The 20,096-nt window shown below is 35.6% G+C and overlaps 1 protein-coding gene across 2 annotated transcripts in view; it reads right to left on the bottom strand.

Annotated features, from left to right (window-relative positions):
- Window positions 1-20,096, bottom strand: part of Dtn (detonator) — a 221,214-nt gene that overhangs the window by 113,843 nt on the left and 87,275 nt on the right. For both annotated transcript variants that reach the window (XM_064066820.1, XM_064066829.1), the window contains exons 2-3: window positions 765-1,028; window positions 110-716 (exon numbers count right to left, since the gene is read on the bottom strand). In XM_064066820.1, the coding sequence (XP_063922890.1) occupies window positions 110-716; window positions 765-1,028 (871 nt within the window). The remainder of the gene's footprint in view (window positions 1-109; window positions 717-764; window positions 1,029-20,096) is intronic.

Below are 20,096 nucleotides of genomic sequence, written 5' to 3'. Positions count from 1 at the left end.
AATGCTTTTTTGCTTAAAATAAAACTTTTTTATTGAAAATGTGGTTATTTAAGCGCTTATTCTTAATTTTTTTGTGCTTATAAATCCGCTCTCTAATAATAATACTTGCCTTATCATAATGGCCGTCAACACCTTCGCCTTCTCCTTATCAATGAACACCGGCACGTGCATCCTCGACTTGGGGAAGAGCGGCGGGTGCGGCACCAGCATCATAATCCCCTCCGTCAGCTTCAATTCCTTGTAAGCACCCTTCGGGGGCACCAGCGGCACGCTCCCCAGAACGGTCGATGGCTGTATTTGCATTTTGGGGTGGCATCCTTCCGCGTCGTCCGGCCGGGGTTCCATGACCGAGTAAGCCACTTGAACCAGTCTCGGTGGCGTCTTGGTTATCTTCCCCGGCCGGCCGTCCTTGTCGGGGGCGGGCAGCGGCGGCCACCACGACGACGGAACGGTGATTTGCGCCAGACACACCCCGTCCTCGCCGTCGGGGCTGCAGGCGGCGTGCAGCGGCGACAGGCTGCCCAGCGTGGCGTGCAGGACTATACAGACGCGCTGGTGGTGGCGGGCCAGGAGGAGCTGGCGGCGGCCGCCGGGGTCGGTGCCGGTGTGGAATAACACCCGCAACACGGGCGAGTCGCGCGGGATCTCGTTACGCACGATGTGGGCAGACATGTCGAGGTGGTGCGTGGCGAGGTCCTGCAGGTCGATGGCGGGACCTGGACGAGATTTTTGCTATTTCGTGTGGGAAAAACGATAGGACTCACCTGTTGTGTTGACGGGTAGCGGGTCGGGAACGACGTACCTCGCCGGTACGGTTTGTTTTGTGCTGAATGGGCCGTATGTGGCTCGAACAGATATGGGTTGCGAGCTCTGGAATACGGTGAACCGATCGGTTGATAAAGGGGATCCTGTCGGCGGGGAGCTGCCGCCTAAGTCCGGTGCAGGCATAAAGTGCTGACGAGGGGATTGTTTCAGGAAGAAGCCTCCGTCTTTGTTTTCGAAATGTACGTTCACGCATTCCGTATAAACTGGAAAAGAAAAAGGTCAGCATTAGTTGGGATTCCGACGAAGGGTGCGAATTTTGATGATCAAACAGGTGCGTGAGAGTGCAACATTGATTTTCGTGGTGGTCCAATTAGGCCAATTTCCCTTGTTGCTGATGTGCATAGATTTGCATTACGAAAACGGAATCAAATTTTCTCAACTGTGCTAAGGACTAACACACTAAGGGGTAGTTATCTATCTCCATTAAGTATGTGCTAGCTACAATGGTGCACCCTGAAATTGCTCACAAAGCAATTGTGTGTAGGCCACATATAATACACCGTTGTTCACATAATAGCTACACAAATAATATGATCGATTAGTATTTATGACAAGTAATGTAAACTTTGTGCAGAAATTTTTGAGTAACTTATTTGAATTCTCTCTCCAGCTAGATTACATCCGACACCATTACATGAAATTTCTACAGAAGGTAATAAGGTGACGACATGCAAGATGAAATTTAGCCAGTTTTATGGTCCACGTAAATGTAATCTACGTACGTCGTCTCAGATATACTTTCGTCGGAACACCCCATAAACACGATGTTTCGCTTTGCCCGAGATTTAATTAATTATAAATTTATCAAAGGCTGGAATTAAGAATTCATTATCGGCCCCTTCAAACATCAAGCACTGTCTGCGGATTATTATCCTCTTGTTTCGTACCGTCCATTTCCGGTTGCTCCAGATAATTACCATCATGCGTAAGCAACAACGTAAATAATAAAAACCTTGCAGTCATATTTTCCATTTCACATTATTACAGATGTCAAGAATAAGATAGAATCCCACCTTACGACATCATAAATTTAACTGTCCCACATTTTACAAAGATGAAACATCACTGACGCTGTTATGAAAGCCTGCGATCCGACAATAACCTGGAGAGCTTCTATTGAAAATGATAACTTCTAAGAGAAATTTAACGTAAATTGGTGTGACTTGTTGGTGCTAAAATTATACGTCGGCGGATCGATACGGTGACTTATTGGATTAAAATTGAGATTAGCTTTTCGTGTTTTGACAAATGTGCAATGGATGTAATTACGACGGTGAAAAATAAACCGGTAAATTTTAATGACATTTTTGATCAACTACCACTTTACAGAACGCTTTACTGCGAGTTTTGATGTCAGTAATATATTTTCCTGGCGTTTTATCATCTATCATATTGAAATGTTCACTCTGGGAGATCGGGGGCGACTTGTTCTGAATGATATAAACTAAGACACGACAATTAAATTGTTATCACGTTGTCGCGTCAAGCAATCGCTTCTATCACTATTCACTACAAACATTGCAAATGGGTCAGGTCAGGTCAAGTCAGGTCAGGTCAGGTCTAGACGATTTAAGATTATAACGAGCCATAAAAAACCTTCAGTTGTGTTGAACGCTATCTTTAAAATAATTTGAAAGTATCTAGGGGATCTTTCTGTGTATTATGATTGAATCAATTTGAAAGAATCTCGGGGACCACTTGTGTGTTGTTTTTGAAGTAATTTGAAAGAATCTCGGGGAGACCCCTTAAAAAATCTTGGAGTTCCCTCGTCTTATTTGAAGTAGATTTAAAGAATTTTTGGGATCCATTGTCTTGCTTTTGAAGTAATTGAAAGAATCTTCTTGAAGTAGTTTTAAAGAATCTGGGGATCCCTTCCTTATCTTGGTTTTGAACTAGTTTAAAAGAATCTTGGGGACCCCGTTTGTTTTGCTTTTGAAGTGGTTGAAAGGATCTTGGGAAATCCATGTGTTTTGTGTTTTATTTTATTTCATTTATTTATTTTTCCACAGGTTATATTACACCGGGTGTTTAGAAAATGGAAACAAATAGTAAAAAAAATCCTTCTCGGATTTTGGTGGACTTGACCTGTTTTTCAGTTAATTTTGGTAGCCCATTTTTTAACAATCTTGAGGTTCTGGGTAATCCTATTTGGAAAGAATTTGAAAGTGTTTTGGAGCCTCTGGTGTCTTTTCTTATAATAATTTAATTAAATTTCTTAGAGGATACGTCATTTACCAAAATCAGATTTATCTTAGCAAACACTAGCCCCACCCATCCGCCCTCTCTTTTCTTAGAGGGTATCTCATTTGCCAAAATCACTCTTATCTTTGCAGGAACTAGCCCCGCCCACCCACCCTCGGTTTTCTTAGAAGGTATCTCATCTGCCAAAATCACTCTTATCTTTCCAGGAACTAGCCCCGCCCACCCACCCTCGGTTTTCTTAGAAGGTATCTCATCTGCCAAAATCACTCTTATCTTTGCAGGAACTAGTCCCGCCCACCCACCCTCGGTTTTCTAAGAGGGTATCTCATCAGCCAAAATCACTCTTATCTTTGCAGGAACTAGCCCCGCCCACCCTCCCTCGGTTTTCTGAGAGAGTATCTCATCTGCCAAAATCACTCTTATCTTTGCAGGAACTAGCCCCGCCCACCCACCCTCTCTTTTCTTAAAGGGTATGTTGTTCCGTAAGGAAATTCTGATCTCAGATTCGTATCGAGAAGGTTGAAATTAGTAAATAGAACAAATTTCAGCAGTTTCCGTTATGGAATAAGAAAACTAGTGCCACAAAGGTCATTTGTTAGACGAGATATTTCACAAAAAATATTTTTTTCTGTTTATAAGCTCATCATTTCAAAACGGTTCAAGTATCCGGCTTCCGGTTTATACCATTCGACTCCTGGGAGCTTTCTTATTATTGACAATGATTTTCTAGTCCTAATAACTTAGCCGTTCGGGCTTGAAGGACCGATAAAACAGACATTGTCATTTTTCAAAAATTAGTATTATAAAAAAATCAAAAAAATTCAGAAAGCTCCGTAAGGAAATTCTAAACTCGGATTCGTATTCAGACGTTTGAAATTAGTAAGTACAACGAATTTCAGGAGTCTCCGTTATGGAATAAGAAAACTAGTACCACAAAGGTCATTTGTTAGACGAGATATTTCACAAAAAATATTTTTTTCTGTTTATGAGCTCATCATTTCAAAACGGTTCAAGTATCCGGCTTCCGGTTTATACCATTCGATTCTTGGGAGCTTTCTTATTATTGACAATGATTTTCTAGTCCTAATAACTTAGCCGTTCGGGCTTGAGGAACCGATAAAACAGACGATGTCGTTTTTCCAAAATTAGTAATATAAAAAAATTAAAAAAAATTCAGGAAGCTCTGAATGGAAATTCTGAACTCGGATTCGTATTCAGATGGTTGAAATTAGTAAGTACAACAAATTTCAGGAGTCTCCGTTATGGAATAAGAAAATTAGTACCACAAAAGTCAAGCGAGATATTTCTCAGAAAATATTTTTTCTGTTTATGAGCTCATCATTTCAAAACGGTTCAAGTATTCGCCTTCCGGTTTATACCATTCGATTCCTGGGAGCTTTCTTATTACTGCCAATAATTTTCCAGACCTGATAAATTAGCGGTTCGGGCTTGAGAGACCGATAAAACAGACGATGTCGTATTTCCAAAATTAGTAATATAAAAAAATAAAAAAAAAACAGGAGGCCCTGAGGGGAAATTCTGATCTCAGATTCGTATTCAGAAGGTTGAAATTAGTAAATAAAACGAATTTCAGGAGTCTCCGTTATGGAATAAGAAAACTAGTACTACAAAGGTCATTTGTTAGACCAGATATTACACAGAAAATATTTTTTCTGTTTATGAGCTCATTATTTCAAAACGGTTCAAGTATTCGACTTCCGGTTTCCACCATTCGATTCCTGGGAGCTTTCTTATTATTGCCAATGATTTTCTAGTCCTGATAAATTAGCCGTTCGAGCTTGAGGAACCGATAAAACAGACGATGTCGTATTTCCAAAATTAGTAATATAAAAAAATCAAAAAAATTCAAGAAGTTTTGAAGGGAAATTCTGAACTCGAATTCGTATTCAGAGGGTTGAAATTAGTAAGTACAACGAATTTCATGAGTCTCCGTTATGGAATAAGAAAACTAGTACCACAAAGGTCATTTGTTAAACGAGATATTTCTCAAAAAATATTTTTTTTGTTTAAGAGGTCATCATTTCAAAACTGTTCAAGTATCCGGCTTCCGGTTTATACCATTCGATTCCTGGGAGCTTTCTTATTACTGCTAATCATTTGCTAGTCCTGATAATTTAGTCGTTCGGGCTTGAGGGACCGATAAAACAGACGATGTCGTTTTTCCAAAATTAGTAATGTAAAAAAATAAAAAAAAAATCAGGGAGCTCTGAAGGGAAATTCTGAACTCGGATTCGTATTCAGAGGGTTGAAATTAGTCAATAGAACAAATTTCAGGAGTTTCCGTCATGGAATAAGAAAACTAGTACCACAAAAATCATTTGTTAGACGAAATATTTCTCAGAAAATATTTGTTCTGTTTATGAGCTCATCATTTCAAAACGGTTCAAGTATCCGGCTTCCGGTTTATACCATTCGATTCCTGGGAGCTTTCTTATTGTTGCAAATGATTTTCTATTCCTGATAACTTAGGCGTTCGGGCTTGAGGAACCAATAAAACAGACGATGTCGTTTTTCCAAAATTAGTAATTTAAAAAAATCAAAAAAATTCAGGACGCTCGAAAGGGAAATTCTAAACTCGGATTCGTATTCAGAAGGTTGAAATTAGTAAGTAGAACAAATTTCAGAAGTTTCCGTTATGACATAAGAAAACTAGTACCACAAAGTCATTTGTTAAACGAGATATTTCTCAGAAAATATTTTTTCTGTTTAAGAGGTCATCATTTCAAAACGGTTCAAGTCTCCGGCTTTCGGTTTATACCATTTGATGCCTGAGAACTTTCTTATTACTGTCAATGATCTTCTAGTCCTGATAACTTGGCCGTTCAGGCTTGACAGATCGATAAAACAGGCGATGTCATTTTTCCAAAATTAGTAATATAAAAAAACAAGCTCTGAAAGGAATTTCTGAGCTCAGATTCGTATTCAGAAGGTTAAAGTTAGTAAGTACAACAAATTTCAGGAGTCTCGTTTTACCCTAGCAGGGTACTACCCCCGCCCACCCACCCGCTCTTTTCTTAGAGGGTAATCATTTGCCAAAATCACTCTAATCTTAGCAGGAACTATCAATAAAAGAATATAACACTGAAACTTTCTAATAGTCACTTATTGAAAACTAAACATAAATATAGATTATTTGGCAAAAAATATAGCTTTTTGAAGTAATTGAAGAATCTTGGGGACCTCCTGTGGGTCTCGTTTTTGAAGTAATTTCAAAAGAATCTCGGAAACCCCTTGTGTTTTGTTTTTGAAGTAGTTTGAAACCACCTCGGGGACCTCCTGACCTGACCTGACCTGACCTGACCTGAGAGAATCTCGCGGACCCTTTGTGTTTTATTTTTAAAGTAGTTATAAGCATTCTCGGGGACTCCCTTTTTGTTTTCTTTTTGAAGTAGTTTTAAAGAATCTCTGAGACCCCTTCTGTCTGGTTGTTGAAGTAGTTTGAAGGACCTCGAGAACCCCTCTTATTTTATTTTTCACTTCTCTTGTTCTTAAGGTAATTTGAACGAGTCTCGAGGACCCATCGTGTCTGGTTTTTAAAGTAGTTTAAAAGAGTCTTGGGGACTCCTTAAGGCTCTTGTTTTTGAAGTAGTTTGAAAGAATCTTGGGAATCCTTTATCTTGTTCTTAAGATTATTTGAAAGTCTCGGGGACGCTTTGTGTCTGGTTTTGAAGTAGTTTGAAGGATCTTTTTTGTTTTATTTTTGAAGTCGTTTTAAAGAATCTCGTGGACCCCTTTTGTTTTCTTTTTTACGTAGTTTGAAAGAATCTTGGGGACCCCATGTGTCTTGTGTTTTAGTTTATTTGATTTTTTTACTTTTCTACAGGTTATATTATATATCAAATTACAGAAAAATATAAAAATAAAAAATCACAACAAAATTAATAAAATCAGTTGTATCAATAAAACAATATAACACTGAAATTTCCTAATAGTCACTTATTGAAACTAAACATAAATATAGAGTATCTGGCCAAAAATATAGGTTCTTTCTGTCCTGTCCATTTCCGTTTTTCGCTTAGTTGCTTGTGGATTAAAAACCGGCGTTATAAATTATTAATTAAATAAACACCAACAAATTCGAATAATAAATGTGCACAAAGTGTTTCCACGATCCACTCTCTCCGCATTGCCGTTTTGCGTCGTGGCGGTTTAAACCGCCCCCAATTGATGGCTTTAATTAACCACCTCCGAGAAGGCAGCAAATAAAGAAAAATCTCTAACGTCGCTTTACAATCTGCTCCATCGAAAGGGCAAGTCTTTTCCGAATTATTTATTTTCCAGTTCGTCCCGTTTGACTCCGTTTAATTAAACGCAGCCAATATCTTAATCCCCGAAACAAAATATTTGCGACTAATTTTTCTCCATCCTCATATTTAACTTTGCAGATACATCACCCGCCAACACCCTCTCGAGCATCTAAGCTTCTAGGTCAGCTGTCGTGCGAAAGATGGACGGTTTTGGCAACCCTTTTTAAGTTTTTCTCCGCCTTACATAACAAAGAGCGCAGAAAGGTCAACGCGACCATCCCTAATTCAATACATCTCCCAAAATATTCCTGCGAATTCGGCTGGAATTTGATGCAAGTTAACTCGACTGCCGATGTCGGATGTGCAAGTGCGATTGAATCCCCCTTGATAAAAAGGCATTAATGCGAATATCGACCTGCGAAGTTGGTGGATGCGAGGAGATTTTCTCCTCTCGAATCGGATAGAAATTCAAATGACATTAATTCAGAAGTTTGCGTTTATTCGATGAGAAGTGCTAACTTGTGATTTGCGAAATTAAACCTCGGCACAAATTCCAATTTCGTCCCCGTATCATGGAAGCTATGTAAATTCCATTGTAATTTCGACCCGTAATTATATGGCGCTTTCTCTCGGAAAATCGCTGCGAAAAAGACACGCGCGCGTTTTTTATTTCTCGAGGACCATTTTTCCAAGATATAATTTTCCGAAACACGGAAGCCAGGTGAGCCATAAATTCCAGCACCAATACGGCGGAGATGACGTCCGCGGAGTCGGAGTTTGTTTTTTTGGCGAGCCGTCAGCGTAGCGAAAATTAGTTTAGCGAGCAGCCGACAAAAGGTCCACGGGAGTTTGTACGAGCCATTTTTTTGAGCATCTGTCGAGGGCGTAATTGAAATATCCCCTCGTATGCTTTAGTCGAGTTAATTAGCTTCCACAGAGATGAGGGCTTCTTGTAGCAGCTGGTAATGGACTCGGAGCTAATTATACAGTAAAGACACCGTGCAGGATGGTATTTGTCATTCAAGCGAGAACCCTCACAATCTCATCTTCTAACACCACATTCACAACAAATGCCTCATCAATGCACCGCGAAGCAGAAGAGGAATTCCAGTGGCGAGATTTGCGCACAATGGGGTGGAATTAAACGAGACAATTGCACAATAAATATGTAAATCGAATCATTCGGGTGCAGCGATCAAGAGTACGAAAATTCTGGAAAATCCACCTCCTTGCGTAATAAACAGCTCAAACGAGAAAAATTAATTTTGCTTAATGTTCGCCATTTCTCTTTGATGTTAAGCCTCCACGTTTCCACGGCTGTACGTGGAAAAATAAACGGTTCGCGTCCGCTTTTTTCGGCTTAATTATCCTCGAGTATGTCGTCCCTTTAATCTAGAAAGTACACGCATTAATCCAGAAGTGACACTCCAATACGGAACTAATTTCCAAGCGAAGTCTCCTGGCCCGGCCTAATTATAGCAAACTTTATGTCACCGAGTAAACTGCTTAGTTTCAACGACCCATTTAATTTTAGATCTAGTTGCTGTTGCAAATCTAATCGAAGCTTTTAGCTTGAATATTTAGTCCTGTTGACAGAAGTCTTGAGATAACAACGTTAAACCTGTTAACGGGTTTGGGTTAAACCGGCGACAACTTTGGCAGTAAAAATTCTAGTTGGAAGGTAGCCCGGAGCTCGCAACAATTTAATAATAATAATAATAATAATAATAACATGTATTGATTTCAACAGGAAGAAATCCCAATTGCAGAAACAATTGTAATGATTTGTGAAATAAAATTTGCTAATGAAACTGATCCCCAATTTTTTTCATAATTTTTGGCCAAACAGTTTTTCCGGAATCGCCATAACAAAATTTCCAAAATGTTTCTAGAATTTTAGATTATAGCCTTTAGTCTTGGACTCCCAACATGCCATATATTTTTTTGTGGATTTTTTGGGAACTTTGAGAAGACCCACTAATTTTGGAATTTTGGATCTTCAAAATTGAGCAGAAGAAATTTTTGTCCATTTCGATCCCGTGAAGTTCTAAAAATTCGACTTTGAAAACGAAATTTTCGAAAACCAGTTTTCATGTCGACTTGGGATTTTTCTGTCTGAAAGACGCATAATTTCTACGTAAACACGATTTTTTTCACAATTTTTGGCCAGCCAGTTTTTCCGAAATGGAGCCAACTACTTAAAAAATTGTCAAAATTCTTAATTTGTTTTCAGTTATGCCTCTCAAACTTGGACTGGGACCATCAATATGACGTATTTTTAGGTTCACTTCGTCGAAATCTATCTTCCAGGATTTTTTGTGAATTTATAGGCAACTTCACAAAAAGCCCAATTTTTTCAATAACACCCCTTTTAAAATTTTGGATCTTTTCTCGAGCACCTTTAAAATTAAGCAAAAGAGATTTTTCTGAAGTTTTTTACGGCTCCAAAGATTTTTCCAAAATTCGTACCATTTTCACAAAATCGCCAAAACGAAATCTGACAATTTTTGAAATATTAAAGAAAAAATCAAAAATCGTGCTAAACACTTCCTTAACAAAATGAACAAAATACCTCCGAAATTTTCAGTAATAGCCCTCAGTCTTGCACTGGGACTCCCAACATGCCATATTTTTGGATTCAGCTCCTCTACATCTATCTCCCGGATTTTTTTTGTGGATTTTTTGGAAACTTTGAGAAAAGACCCACTAATATTGGAATTTTGGATCTTCAAATTGAGCAGAAGACTTTTTGTCCATTTCGATACCCTGAAGTTCTAACAATTCGACTTTGAAAACGAAAATTTCGAAAACCAGTTTTCATGTCGACTTGGGATTTCTCTGTCTGAAAGACGCATAATTTCTCCGTAAACACGATTTTTTTCACAATTTTTGGTCAGCCAGTTTTTCCGAGATGGAGCTAAATAACTACTCAAAAAAATTGTCAAAATTCTTAATTTGTTTTCAGTTATGGCTCTCAAACTTGGACTGGGACCATCAATGATATTTTTTAGGTTTACTTCGTCGAAATCTATCTTCAGGATTTTTTGTGAATTTTTAGGCAACTTCACAAAAAGCCCAATTTTCTCAATACCACCCCTTTTAAAATTTGGATCTTTTCTCGAGCACCTTCAAAATTAAGCAAAAGAGATTTTTCTAAAGTTTTTACGGCTCCAGTTTTTCCAAAATTTGTACCATTTTTACAAAATCGCCAAAACGAAATCTGACAATTTTTGAAATATTAAAGAAAAAATTAAAAAATCGTGCTAAACACTTCCTTAACAAAATGAACAAAATACCTCCGAAATTTTCAGTTATAGCCCTCAGTCTTGGACTGGGACTCCCAATATGCCATATTTTTGGATTCAGCTCCTGTACATCTATCTCACGGATTTTTTTGTGGATTTTTTGGAAACTTTGAAAAAAGACCCACTAATTTTGGAATTTTGGATGTTCAAATTGAGCAGAAGAGATTTTTGTCCATTTCGAACCCCTGAAGTTCTAAAAATTCGACTTTGAAAACGAAAATTTGGAAAACCAGTTTTCATGTCGACTTGGGATTTTTCTGCCTGAAAGACGCATAATTTTTGCGTAAACACGATTTTTTTCACAATTTTTGGTCAGTCAGTTTTTCCAAAATGGAGCTAAATAACTACTTAAAAAAATGTCAAAATTCTTAATTTGTTTTCAGTTATGGCTCCCAAACTTGGACTGGGACCATCAATATGATATATTTTTAGGTTCACTTCGTCGAAATCTATCTTCAGGATTTTTTGTGAATTTTTAGGCAACTTCACAAAAAGCCCCATTTTTTCAATACCACCCCTTTTAAAATTTTGGATCTTTTCTCAAGCACCTTTAAAATTAAGCAAAAGAGATTTTTCTGAAGTTTTTTACGGCTCCAAAGATTTTTCCAAAATTCGTACCATTTTCACAAAATCGCCAAAACGAAATCTGACAATTTTTGAAATATTAAAGAAAAAATCAAAAATCGTGCTAAACACTTCCTTAACAAAATGAACAAAATACCTCCGAAATTTTCAGTAATAGCCCTCAGTCTTGGACTGGGACTCCCAACATGCCATATTTTTGGATTCAGCTCCTCTACATCTATCTCCTGGATTTTTTTGTGGATTTTTCGGAAACTTTGAGAAAAGACCCACTAATTTTGGAATTTTGGATCTTCAAATTGAGCAAAAGACTTTTTGTCCATTTCGATCCCCTGAAGTTCTAACAATTCGACTTTGAAAACGAAAATTTTGAAAACCAGTTTTCATGTCGACTTGGGATTTTTCTGTCTGAAAGACGCATAATTTCTGCGTAAACAGGATTTTTTTCACAATTTTTGGTCAGCCAGTTTTTCCGAAATGGAGCTAAATAACGACTCAAAAAAATTGTCAAAATTCTTAATTTGTTTTCAGTTATGGCTCTCAAACTTGGACTGGGACCATCAATGATATATTTTTAGGTTCACTTCGTCGAAATCTATCTCCCAAGATTTTTTGTGAATTTTTAGGCAACTTCACAAAAAGCCCAATTTCTTCAATACCGCTCCTTTTAAAATTTGGATCTTTTCTCGAGCACCTTCAAAATTAAGCAAAAGAGATTTCTCTAAAGTTTTTACGGCTCCAAAAGTTTTTCCAAAATTTGTACCATTTTCACAAAATCACCAAAACGAAATATGACAATTTTTGAAATATTAAAGAAAAAATTAAAAAATCGTGCTAAACACTTGCTTAACAAAATGAACAAGATACCTCCGAAATTTTCAGTTATAGCTCTCAATCTTGGACTAGGACTATCAACATGCCATAGTTTTGGGTTCAGCTCATCTAGATCTATTTCCCAGAAATTTTTCTGAACTTCGCCAAGTCCAATTTTTCAATACAAGATGTTGAAAAGGGTAAATTTTTGTAGAGAAATATCGAATTTGCAATTATGCTTCGCCTTTTGTTCTGACAATGAGTGAAAAATTTATCACAATAGAGACTGGGGCGGGTGGGTGGGGCTTAATCATTGGCTTCTCTTTGTTAATCTATAAAGTTTTTTTTCAACAACACTTGTAGAAAAAAAGAGCTTTTGCAGTTAAGCTCCGCCCCCCGATTAACGATGAATAAAAAAATTCGTCACAAGGCGGGTGGGCGGCGCTTATATTTATCTTTTTTTTCTTAATATATTGTTACAAAATAAACCCATACGCCGCTCCGGTTCGACGTCTATCGGCCGTCGAAAATTTTCTGGTCTGTACGCCGATGATGACTCATCGTCAATGACAGCGGCGGATCGCTAGAGGAAAAACCTGGAAGCGGAAATCCCGAACCGCAATCCAGAAAGATCACCCCATATCTAGGAGGAAGTATGGGTTTAAATAGAGGCCACATTCGGGAACGACGACTATTCAGCCAATTAGTACAGTCCAGTCAAGTTTCGCCGGGATTATTTTGTACATAATCGCTGTGTCATCAGTAGTGTAATTTCGAGTTATTAAGAAATAAGTTGTTGAATTTCACCCACATATTCATCGTAACAATACGTAGTAATCTTTTCACAACAGGAAAAACATGTTTAAAATGGTAAATTTTTGTAGACAAATGTGGATTTTGCAATTATGGCCGCCCCTCGATCTGACAACAAATGAAAAAAATCATCAGAATTGAGATAGGGCGGGCGGGTGGGGTTTATATTTTGTCTAATTTTTTCTTAATATACCTAGCCATCTTTTTACACCAATAAACTTAGAACGTGGTTAATTTTTGCAAGGAAATATGGATTTTGCAATTATGGGGCGGAGCCTAATTGCAAAGTCCATATTTTCTTCTCCAAATTTTCCATTTTAAACTTGTTTTAAGTTTCATGTTGTGAAAAGAAGTCTACACATACTAAAATAGAAAGGCAAAATGTACGCCCGCCCACCCGCCCTATCCCAATTGTAATATATTTTTTTATTCGCCGTGAACCAAGAGGGCGGAGCTTACCTGCAAAATACTTATTTCTTTACAAGAAATTAAAAACATGTTTTTGAGTATCGTGTTGTTCAAAGAATAATATGCACATTAAGAAAAAAGGCAAAATATAAACTCCGCCCACCCACGCCATCTCAATTGTGATGATTTTTTTTATTCTTAGAAACTTAACCCAAGTTTAAATTGGTACATTTTTGTAAGGAAATATGGACTTTGCACCTAGGCTCCGCCCCTAGGTTTGTGAACGAATGAAAACTTCATTGCTATTTAGATCAGGCCAGGTATGGGTGGGGCTTTAAATTTTTCTTAATACACATAGTATTCTTTGAATAACATTAGAATCTTAGTAGTCCGCTTCTTTTTCTTAACATAAGTAGTTTTTTTCAACACGATACTCAAAACATGTTTCACATGGCCCCTGGGTCACGACGAATAAATAAAAATTAATCGCAATTGAGGTGGGGGCGGTGGGTGGGGCTTAATCATCGCCTTCGTTTTCGTAAAATATAGTTTTCTTTCTACAATATAATTCTAACTTCACTGTGAATTCACCATTTGATATTGTAAGTCTTTTGTTGTCGAAAGCGGATTATGTATATTACGAAAAGAAATAAGGAAAAGTCTGCCCCACCCACCCGCCCCATCTCAATTGTGGTTAATTTTTTTATTCGTCGTAAGCCGGGGGGCGGAGCTTAAAAACATCATTATTTCTCTACAACAAATTACCGTGTGAAACGTGTGTTGAGTATCGTGTTGTCGAAAGAAAACTATAGATATATATTAAGAAAAAGAAACCGAAAATTATGCCCCACCTACCCGCCCCGATCTCAACTGTGATGAATTTTTTATTCGTTATGAGATAGGGGGCGGAGCTTAACTGCAAGGTCCATATGTTTGAGGCATGATCGTATTGTTGACAATAGGTTTTTTTGAGAAAATATAGGGACTGAATATTCTTATTCTCCCAATAGCAAAAGGAGATCGAAAGAAGAACAAAAAACGTACAAAAAAAAATCCAAAATGAAATGCAGCAATTTTTGAGATATTTTAAAAATTCGACTTTGAAATCTATATTTTGAAAATTAGTTTTGTACTAAATAAGAGTAAAGTTTGAGTAAACAATAAATCATGAGTAATAAATTTTTTTTTTGGTTGAATTTTTTTTGTTAGTAAACTCGGGTTCGGTTTTGTGCACTTTGACAACCTGTCAGAAAATAGCCCCATTTAGTGAACACCCTGATACTAACTATAATTATACCGGAATATTCTACAGTCGTTGACTGTAATGAAGTTATTGTTCAAGCTGTTCATTTGAAAAGCTCGAGAGGAGCGAAAAGAGATTTTATTTTTATTTATTGTTATTCGAAAAAATCTCAAGGCAAAAAAATTCAAAATCTTGTCGCTTGTAAACAGTGAGCACAATTTAATCGCATCGTCGATTTTATTTTTGTAGGGGCTTTTAACACGGAAGATAAATGGCGTGTTAATTCTTTCGAGCTCAAAGAAACTGTTTCGGAAATAAAAATCTTTAATTAATGGCCATGCCGAAGCGGGCTTTTTATAACTAAAGTGAATTTACACATAATTCAGATTTCAATCTTGACGTTTTAGCACAATGCTGGTCGACCACACTAATGGCCCTATTTTCGGGCGTTCTTTGTAACTGCTGAAGAATGTTTTACAGCGACCAAATCGCGCCCAACTTTCGACACGATTTTCCTTTTAAACTCATATATGATGCAAGCGCTTCTTGCTGATAACTTTAATTCAGAACTTGCCATATTACGTAATTTATATCGATTTTGGTTGGAGGGAGATTATATTCCAAATGTGATTCGCTGCAGATTTTAAAAGCTTCAAACTGCATTGAAAGCTGCACTTTAATGGAGTTTAATTAAGTTAGTTGAAGTTTTGACACTGTTGTTTAATGTTCCTCGGAACCATTTGGAATGTAAAGAAATCCGAAATGTACAAAAATGTCTTTATGAATGAACCCGATCTTCTCGTTGCTTACAGTTTGACCGTTGTTTGTTTTAAGTGTCTGCTGTTACAAACTCACAGTGTTTACATTCACACTTTAAACCTCCTCGTTTTCTAGCTTACTTTTATCACGATATGCAAACAGCAATAAAATTTCCGCACAAGACACAACCCCATAAATCCTCACAATTAAGAACGTGAATATGACTCTCCTTTCCACCTTTTTCCTCACCTCCATAAATCGCCACCCGTCAAACTTTTTCATCCCCCGGATCGTGATCATCCTCAAAGATTATTTCTCAACATTTCCGAAGCCGGCTTTTTCACTGAAAAGAACAACGCCGGATCAAATAACGTGGGTTGTAAAAAACTCCTCGATCTTTTTCCTGCGCTGGAAGGTTTTAGCGAGTCCGGAATGCGCCTGTTGTGCAATGTTTGCTCCCCGCACTATTTCAACCAACTTTCCGGATTTAGAGCACGATGCTGATGTAATGTTTGATCTCGCTGCAGGCATGATGCATGATTGTCACACAAAAAGAAAGGGAAAAATAAACATTTGCGTAACGAGGAAATTAGTCAACAAACTTGGATGCACTAGAACGGCGCGATAAATTCCCGCGGTGCAAGTGCTTCATAAAACGGGATGAAGCACGTCGAAGACGGCGTACGTGCTTTATGGCGGGGTGTGGGCTTAGGGGTGTTTTTAATTGGGTTTTGTGAACGGCAACCGAAAATGGTCAAGCTTAGTGTGTTATTCGCTCATTGTCGGGTTATTAAAAGGCGCTGTGTCGATAGCTGGTGAAGTTTTGTGGTTTTTCGATGGTATTAAGTGAAGGGTGGTGTAAAAGTTGTTCTTTAAAGTTTAATTGATTGACCAACGGTTTCGCTAAACCTAATTGTGCTAAAATTACAAACATTGTCTGTGTACTGAGTTTTATTGTTCACCCAATAAATATGCAACCAACATCATTAAAATTCCCTAAATTGTAATAGTTTGGATTCAATTGTATTGTTAAATTGCCAAATATTTTTCCAAAATTTTCAAAAAAAAAATTGTTAATACGGCAGCAAGTGAAAGGAAAAAATTATCGATTTAATTAGATTATAGAAATTTTTTTCTAAATTAATAATTTCAAAAAATAGTTCAAAGAAATCATCACTCTGTATCTACCAATAATGGAGAAAATTCTTTGTAGATTAATAGTTTGCCGTCATTTTGGCTTTGCTATTTCCAATAATAGAGAAAAGTAACGAAATATTTCAAAAATTTTCAAAAAATAAATCCAAAAAAAAGTTAAAATATATCTATTCAAAGGAAAAAAGTTCTGTTTAATGGAGAATTCTTTTTAGATCAATAATTCGGCGTCATTTTGGCTCTGCACATTTCAGCAGCCGAGAAAGGTGTAAATATTTTTCAAAAATTTTCAAAAGAAAATCGAAAATTTGTTAAAATGCGGAAACTATCTTCCAAAAATTTTGAAAAAGAGAGAATATCTGAATAGGAAAAAGCACTGGCTCTATAGGATTTTTTTCTAAACTGTCTGCAAATAATCGAGAAGTCTGGAAAAATAATATTAAAAAAAAATCCAAAAAAAAGTAAGCAAGGTGTATAAACTGCATACGAAAGGAAAAAACACTAGTTGATACAGAATTCTTGACAGATTAATAATTTGAGATTATTCTGGCTTTGATCCTTCCGATAACCGAGAGAATTGAGTTTTCTAAAATTTTCCAAAAAAAATCCAAAAATTGTTTAAACTATAGCTACACGAAAGGAAAAAATAATGGTTTTTGGAGAATTCTTCGCAGATTAATAATCAGAGGTCTAATTTTGTATTTTTTTTTTAGCAAAATGTAGACTAAATTAATAAACATTTTGTGTTGTTTTTGTTTTCAGGTAATGATTATTTTTTTTAGTATATTTTTTGAGTAAGACAAAAATCGATTAAAAAAAGGCACCAAAAAGAGCCAAAAATGGTTCTAAAAGTAGGGGTCCAAAAAAGACGTCAAAGATTCGTGGAAAAAGTACAAAATCTGCGAAAAAGGCAACAAAAAACGGCCGTTAAAAAAGCAATTTAACAAAAAAAAACACAAGAAAAAAGGCTACTAAAAAAAAAGACAAAAAAGCGACCGCAAAAATCTAAAGCCTTATAGAAAAATGACAAGAAAAGGCGACAAAAAAGGTACTAAGTATGGCCAAAAAGTGACAAAAAAAATATGATTAAAACGTAATTGGAAAGGAGCGACAAAAAATGGTCACAAAAAAGGGACAAAACAAGCGATTAAAGAAACATGACAGAGAAGACAATAAAAAAAGCAATATAAGAAGGGGACAAAAGAAATGCGAGAAAAAAAGGGCAAAAACAATTCGAAAACTTGCAACGAAAAAAATGCTAAAAAATGTGACAAAAAAAAAGTAAGTGACAAAAGAATGGTCCCAAAAAAGAGGACACAAAAAATGCAAATAATGAATGGCGAAAGACAAGGCAACAAAAAAGTAGAGCCAAAAACACGCGGAAAAGAGTAAGATGACAAAAAAATTAAAAAAAATCAGCGGAAAAAAAGACCAAAAAAATGTGAGAAAAAAGACGCCTAAAAAAACTTGACGAAAAAAAAAGGGAAACCAAAAAACCGAGAAAAAAGAAGCGAAAAACACAACAGGTTGAGACAGAGTACAATTTTTTTCCGAATTTTTAATTTTTTCATTTTTCAACTTTTCGAATAAAAAAAAATGGAAAAATTTCAAAATTGTAAATTGGAAAATCAAAAATGAGAAAATGTAAAATGAAATTGAAGAAACGAAATATTAAAAATTACAGAAATCGGAAAAGAAGCTCAAAAATTGCAAAATTGGAAAATCGGGGAATCCGATTGAAAATTTGAAAAACTGAATAAACGAAAAATTATAAGATCGAGAGAAACATTGGTAAAGCAAATGAAAAAACGAAAAAATGTGATCTAAAATCAAGAAAATGAAAATTAAAAAATCAAGAACGAAAAATTGAAAAATTGAGAAAGTGAAAAATCCAAAAATGAAAAAATGTAATGCATATCGAAAAATCGCAAAATTTTGAAAGTTGCAAATCGAAAAATCGAAGAAACGAATAATTGAAAAATTTGGAAGGCGAGAAATTGCAAACTTGAAAAAATTAAAGTTGAAAAACGAAAAATTATGAAAGTTTCAAGTGAGTTTTTCCAATACAAAATTTTGTGATGATGTCATCAACATCGTCTTGATTTAATCAATACAATAAACTGCCTCATTCATTAATTTTTTGAGTCACCCTGTATAAGTAATTATAAAAATTATGAGTGCATTGATAAACCACAAGTTTAGAGTTATAATATTTTGCATATTTCGAAGAGGATTTATTCGGCGAAATTTTGGGATGACGTCATCAATTTTTTGAAAAATGAACATCGAAATAAATTGGACAGATCGAAAAATTGAAAAATCGAAAAATCAAAATTTTAAAAACGAAAAATTGAAAACCCGAAAAATATAACTGCAGGAAATCGAAAATTCGAAAAATTCAGAAATCGGACCATCAAAAAAAAAATGAAACACCGAGAAATCGAAAAATTGAAAAATCGAAAAACTCAAAAATCGAAAAATTTAAAAGCCGAGAAGTGAAAAAATTGATAAAATTGAAACATCGAAATCTTGATAAATGTAGAAATCGAAAAACTTAAAAATCGAAAAATTTAAAAACCGAAAAATCAAAAAATCAAAATTTAAAAACGAAAAATTGAAAACCTGAAAAATCTAAATGCCGAAAATCGAAAATTGGAAAGATTCAGAAATCAAACCATCAAACAAAAAATGAAACACCGAGAAATCGAAACATCGAAATCTCGATAAATAGAGAAATCGAAAAATTGAAAAGTCGAAAAACTCAAAAATCGAAAAATAATTTAATCAGTACAATAAACTGCCTCATTAATTAATTTTTTTTTGAGTCACCCGGTATAATTCTAAAATCCATGAGTGCATTATAAACCACAAGTTTAGAGTCATAATGTTTCGACATTATTCGGTAAAACTTTGAGATAACGTCATCAATTTTTTGGGAGTGGATAAAAGAATAATTCGGATGAACGAAGCTGAATTGCAAAATGTTGTCAATAGATTTTTGATTTTGTTTTTGCAAAAATGTGGATGTCTAGGGTGCAAACAGGAGTATCTTATTTTATAAATTAAAAACAAATTTACTAATATAAATTTTAAAAAATCGAAAAGTAGAAAAATTTTAAAAATCAAAAATTGAAGAAGCGAAAAACTGAAAAACAGAAATCCAAAATCTAGAAGCGGGAAATCGAAAATTCGAAAGATTCAGAAATCGAACCATCAAAAAAAAAATGAAACACCGAGATATCGAAACAACAAAATATCGAGAGATCAAGAAGTCAGGAAGTTGAAAAATCGAAAAATTGAAAAATCGAAATCGCCCAAAATCGACAAATCGAAAAAATTAAGATTGAAAGATTTAAACTTAAAAAATTGATACATTGAAAAATAAAAAACTAAAAAATCGAAAAATCGAAAAACTGAAAAATTCAGAAACAGAAAAAACCCCAAAATGGAATGTCAAAAAACCGATAAATTGAGAAATCAAAATCGAAAAAATGAAACACTGAGAAATCGAAACCTCAAAATATCGAGAAGTCGAAAAATTGAAAAATGAAACATCGAAATCTCAATAAAGTGGAGAATTCGAAAAATTGAAAAATCAAAAAACTTAAAAATCGAAAAATCAAAATTTTAAAAACCAAAAATTGAAAAATCTAAATGTTGGAAATCGAAAATTCGAAATATTCAGAAATCGAACCATCAGAAAAATGAGACAGCGAGAAATCGAAA

Source organism: Zophobas morio, unplaced genomic scaffold (assembly GCF_036711695.1).
Source record: "Zophobas morio isolate AGI-343-1 ecotype UQ-CSIRO unplaced genomic scaffold, CSIRO_AGI_Zmor_V1 ptg000004l, whole genome shotgun sequence".
In the NCBI taxonomy this organism is placed as follows: domain Eukaryota; kingdom Metazoa; phylum Arthropoda; class Insecta; order Coleoptera; family Tenebrionidae; genus Zophobas; species Zophobas morio.
Note: the sequence above shows the minus strand (reverse complement) of the source record. Positions and strands in the feature narration are given on the sequence as shown.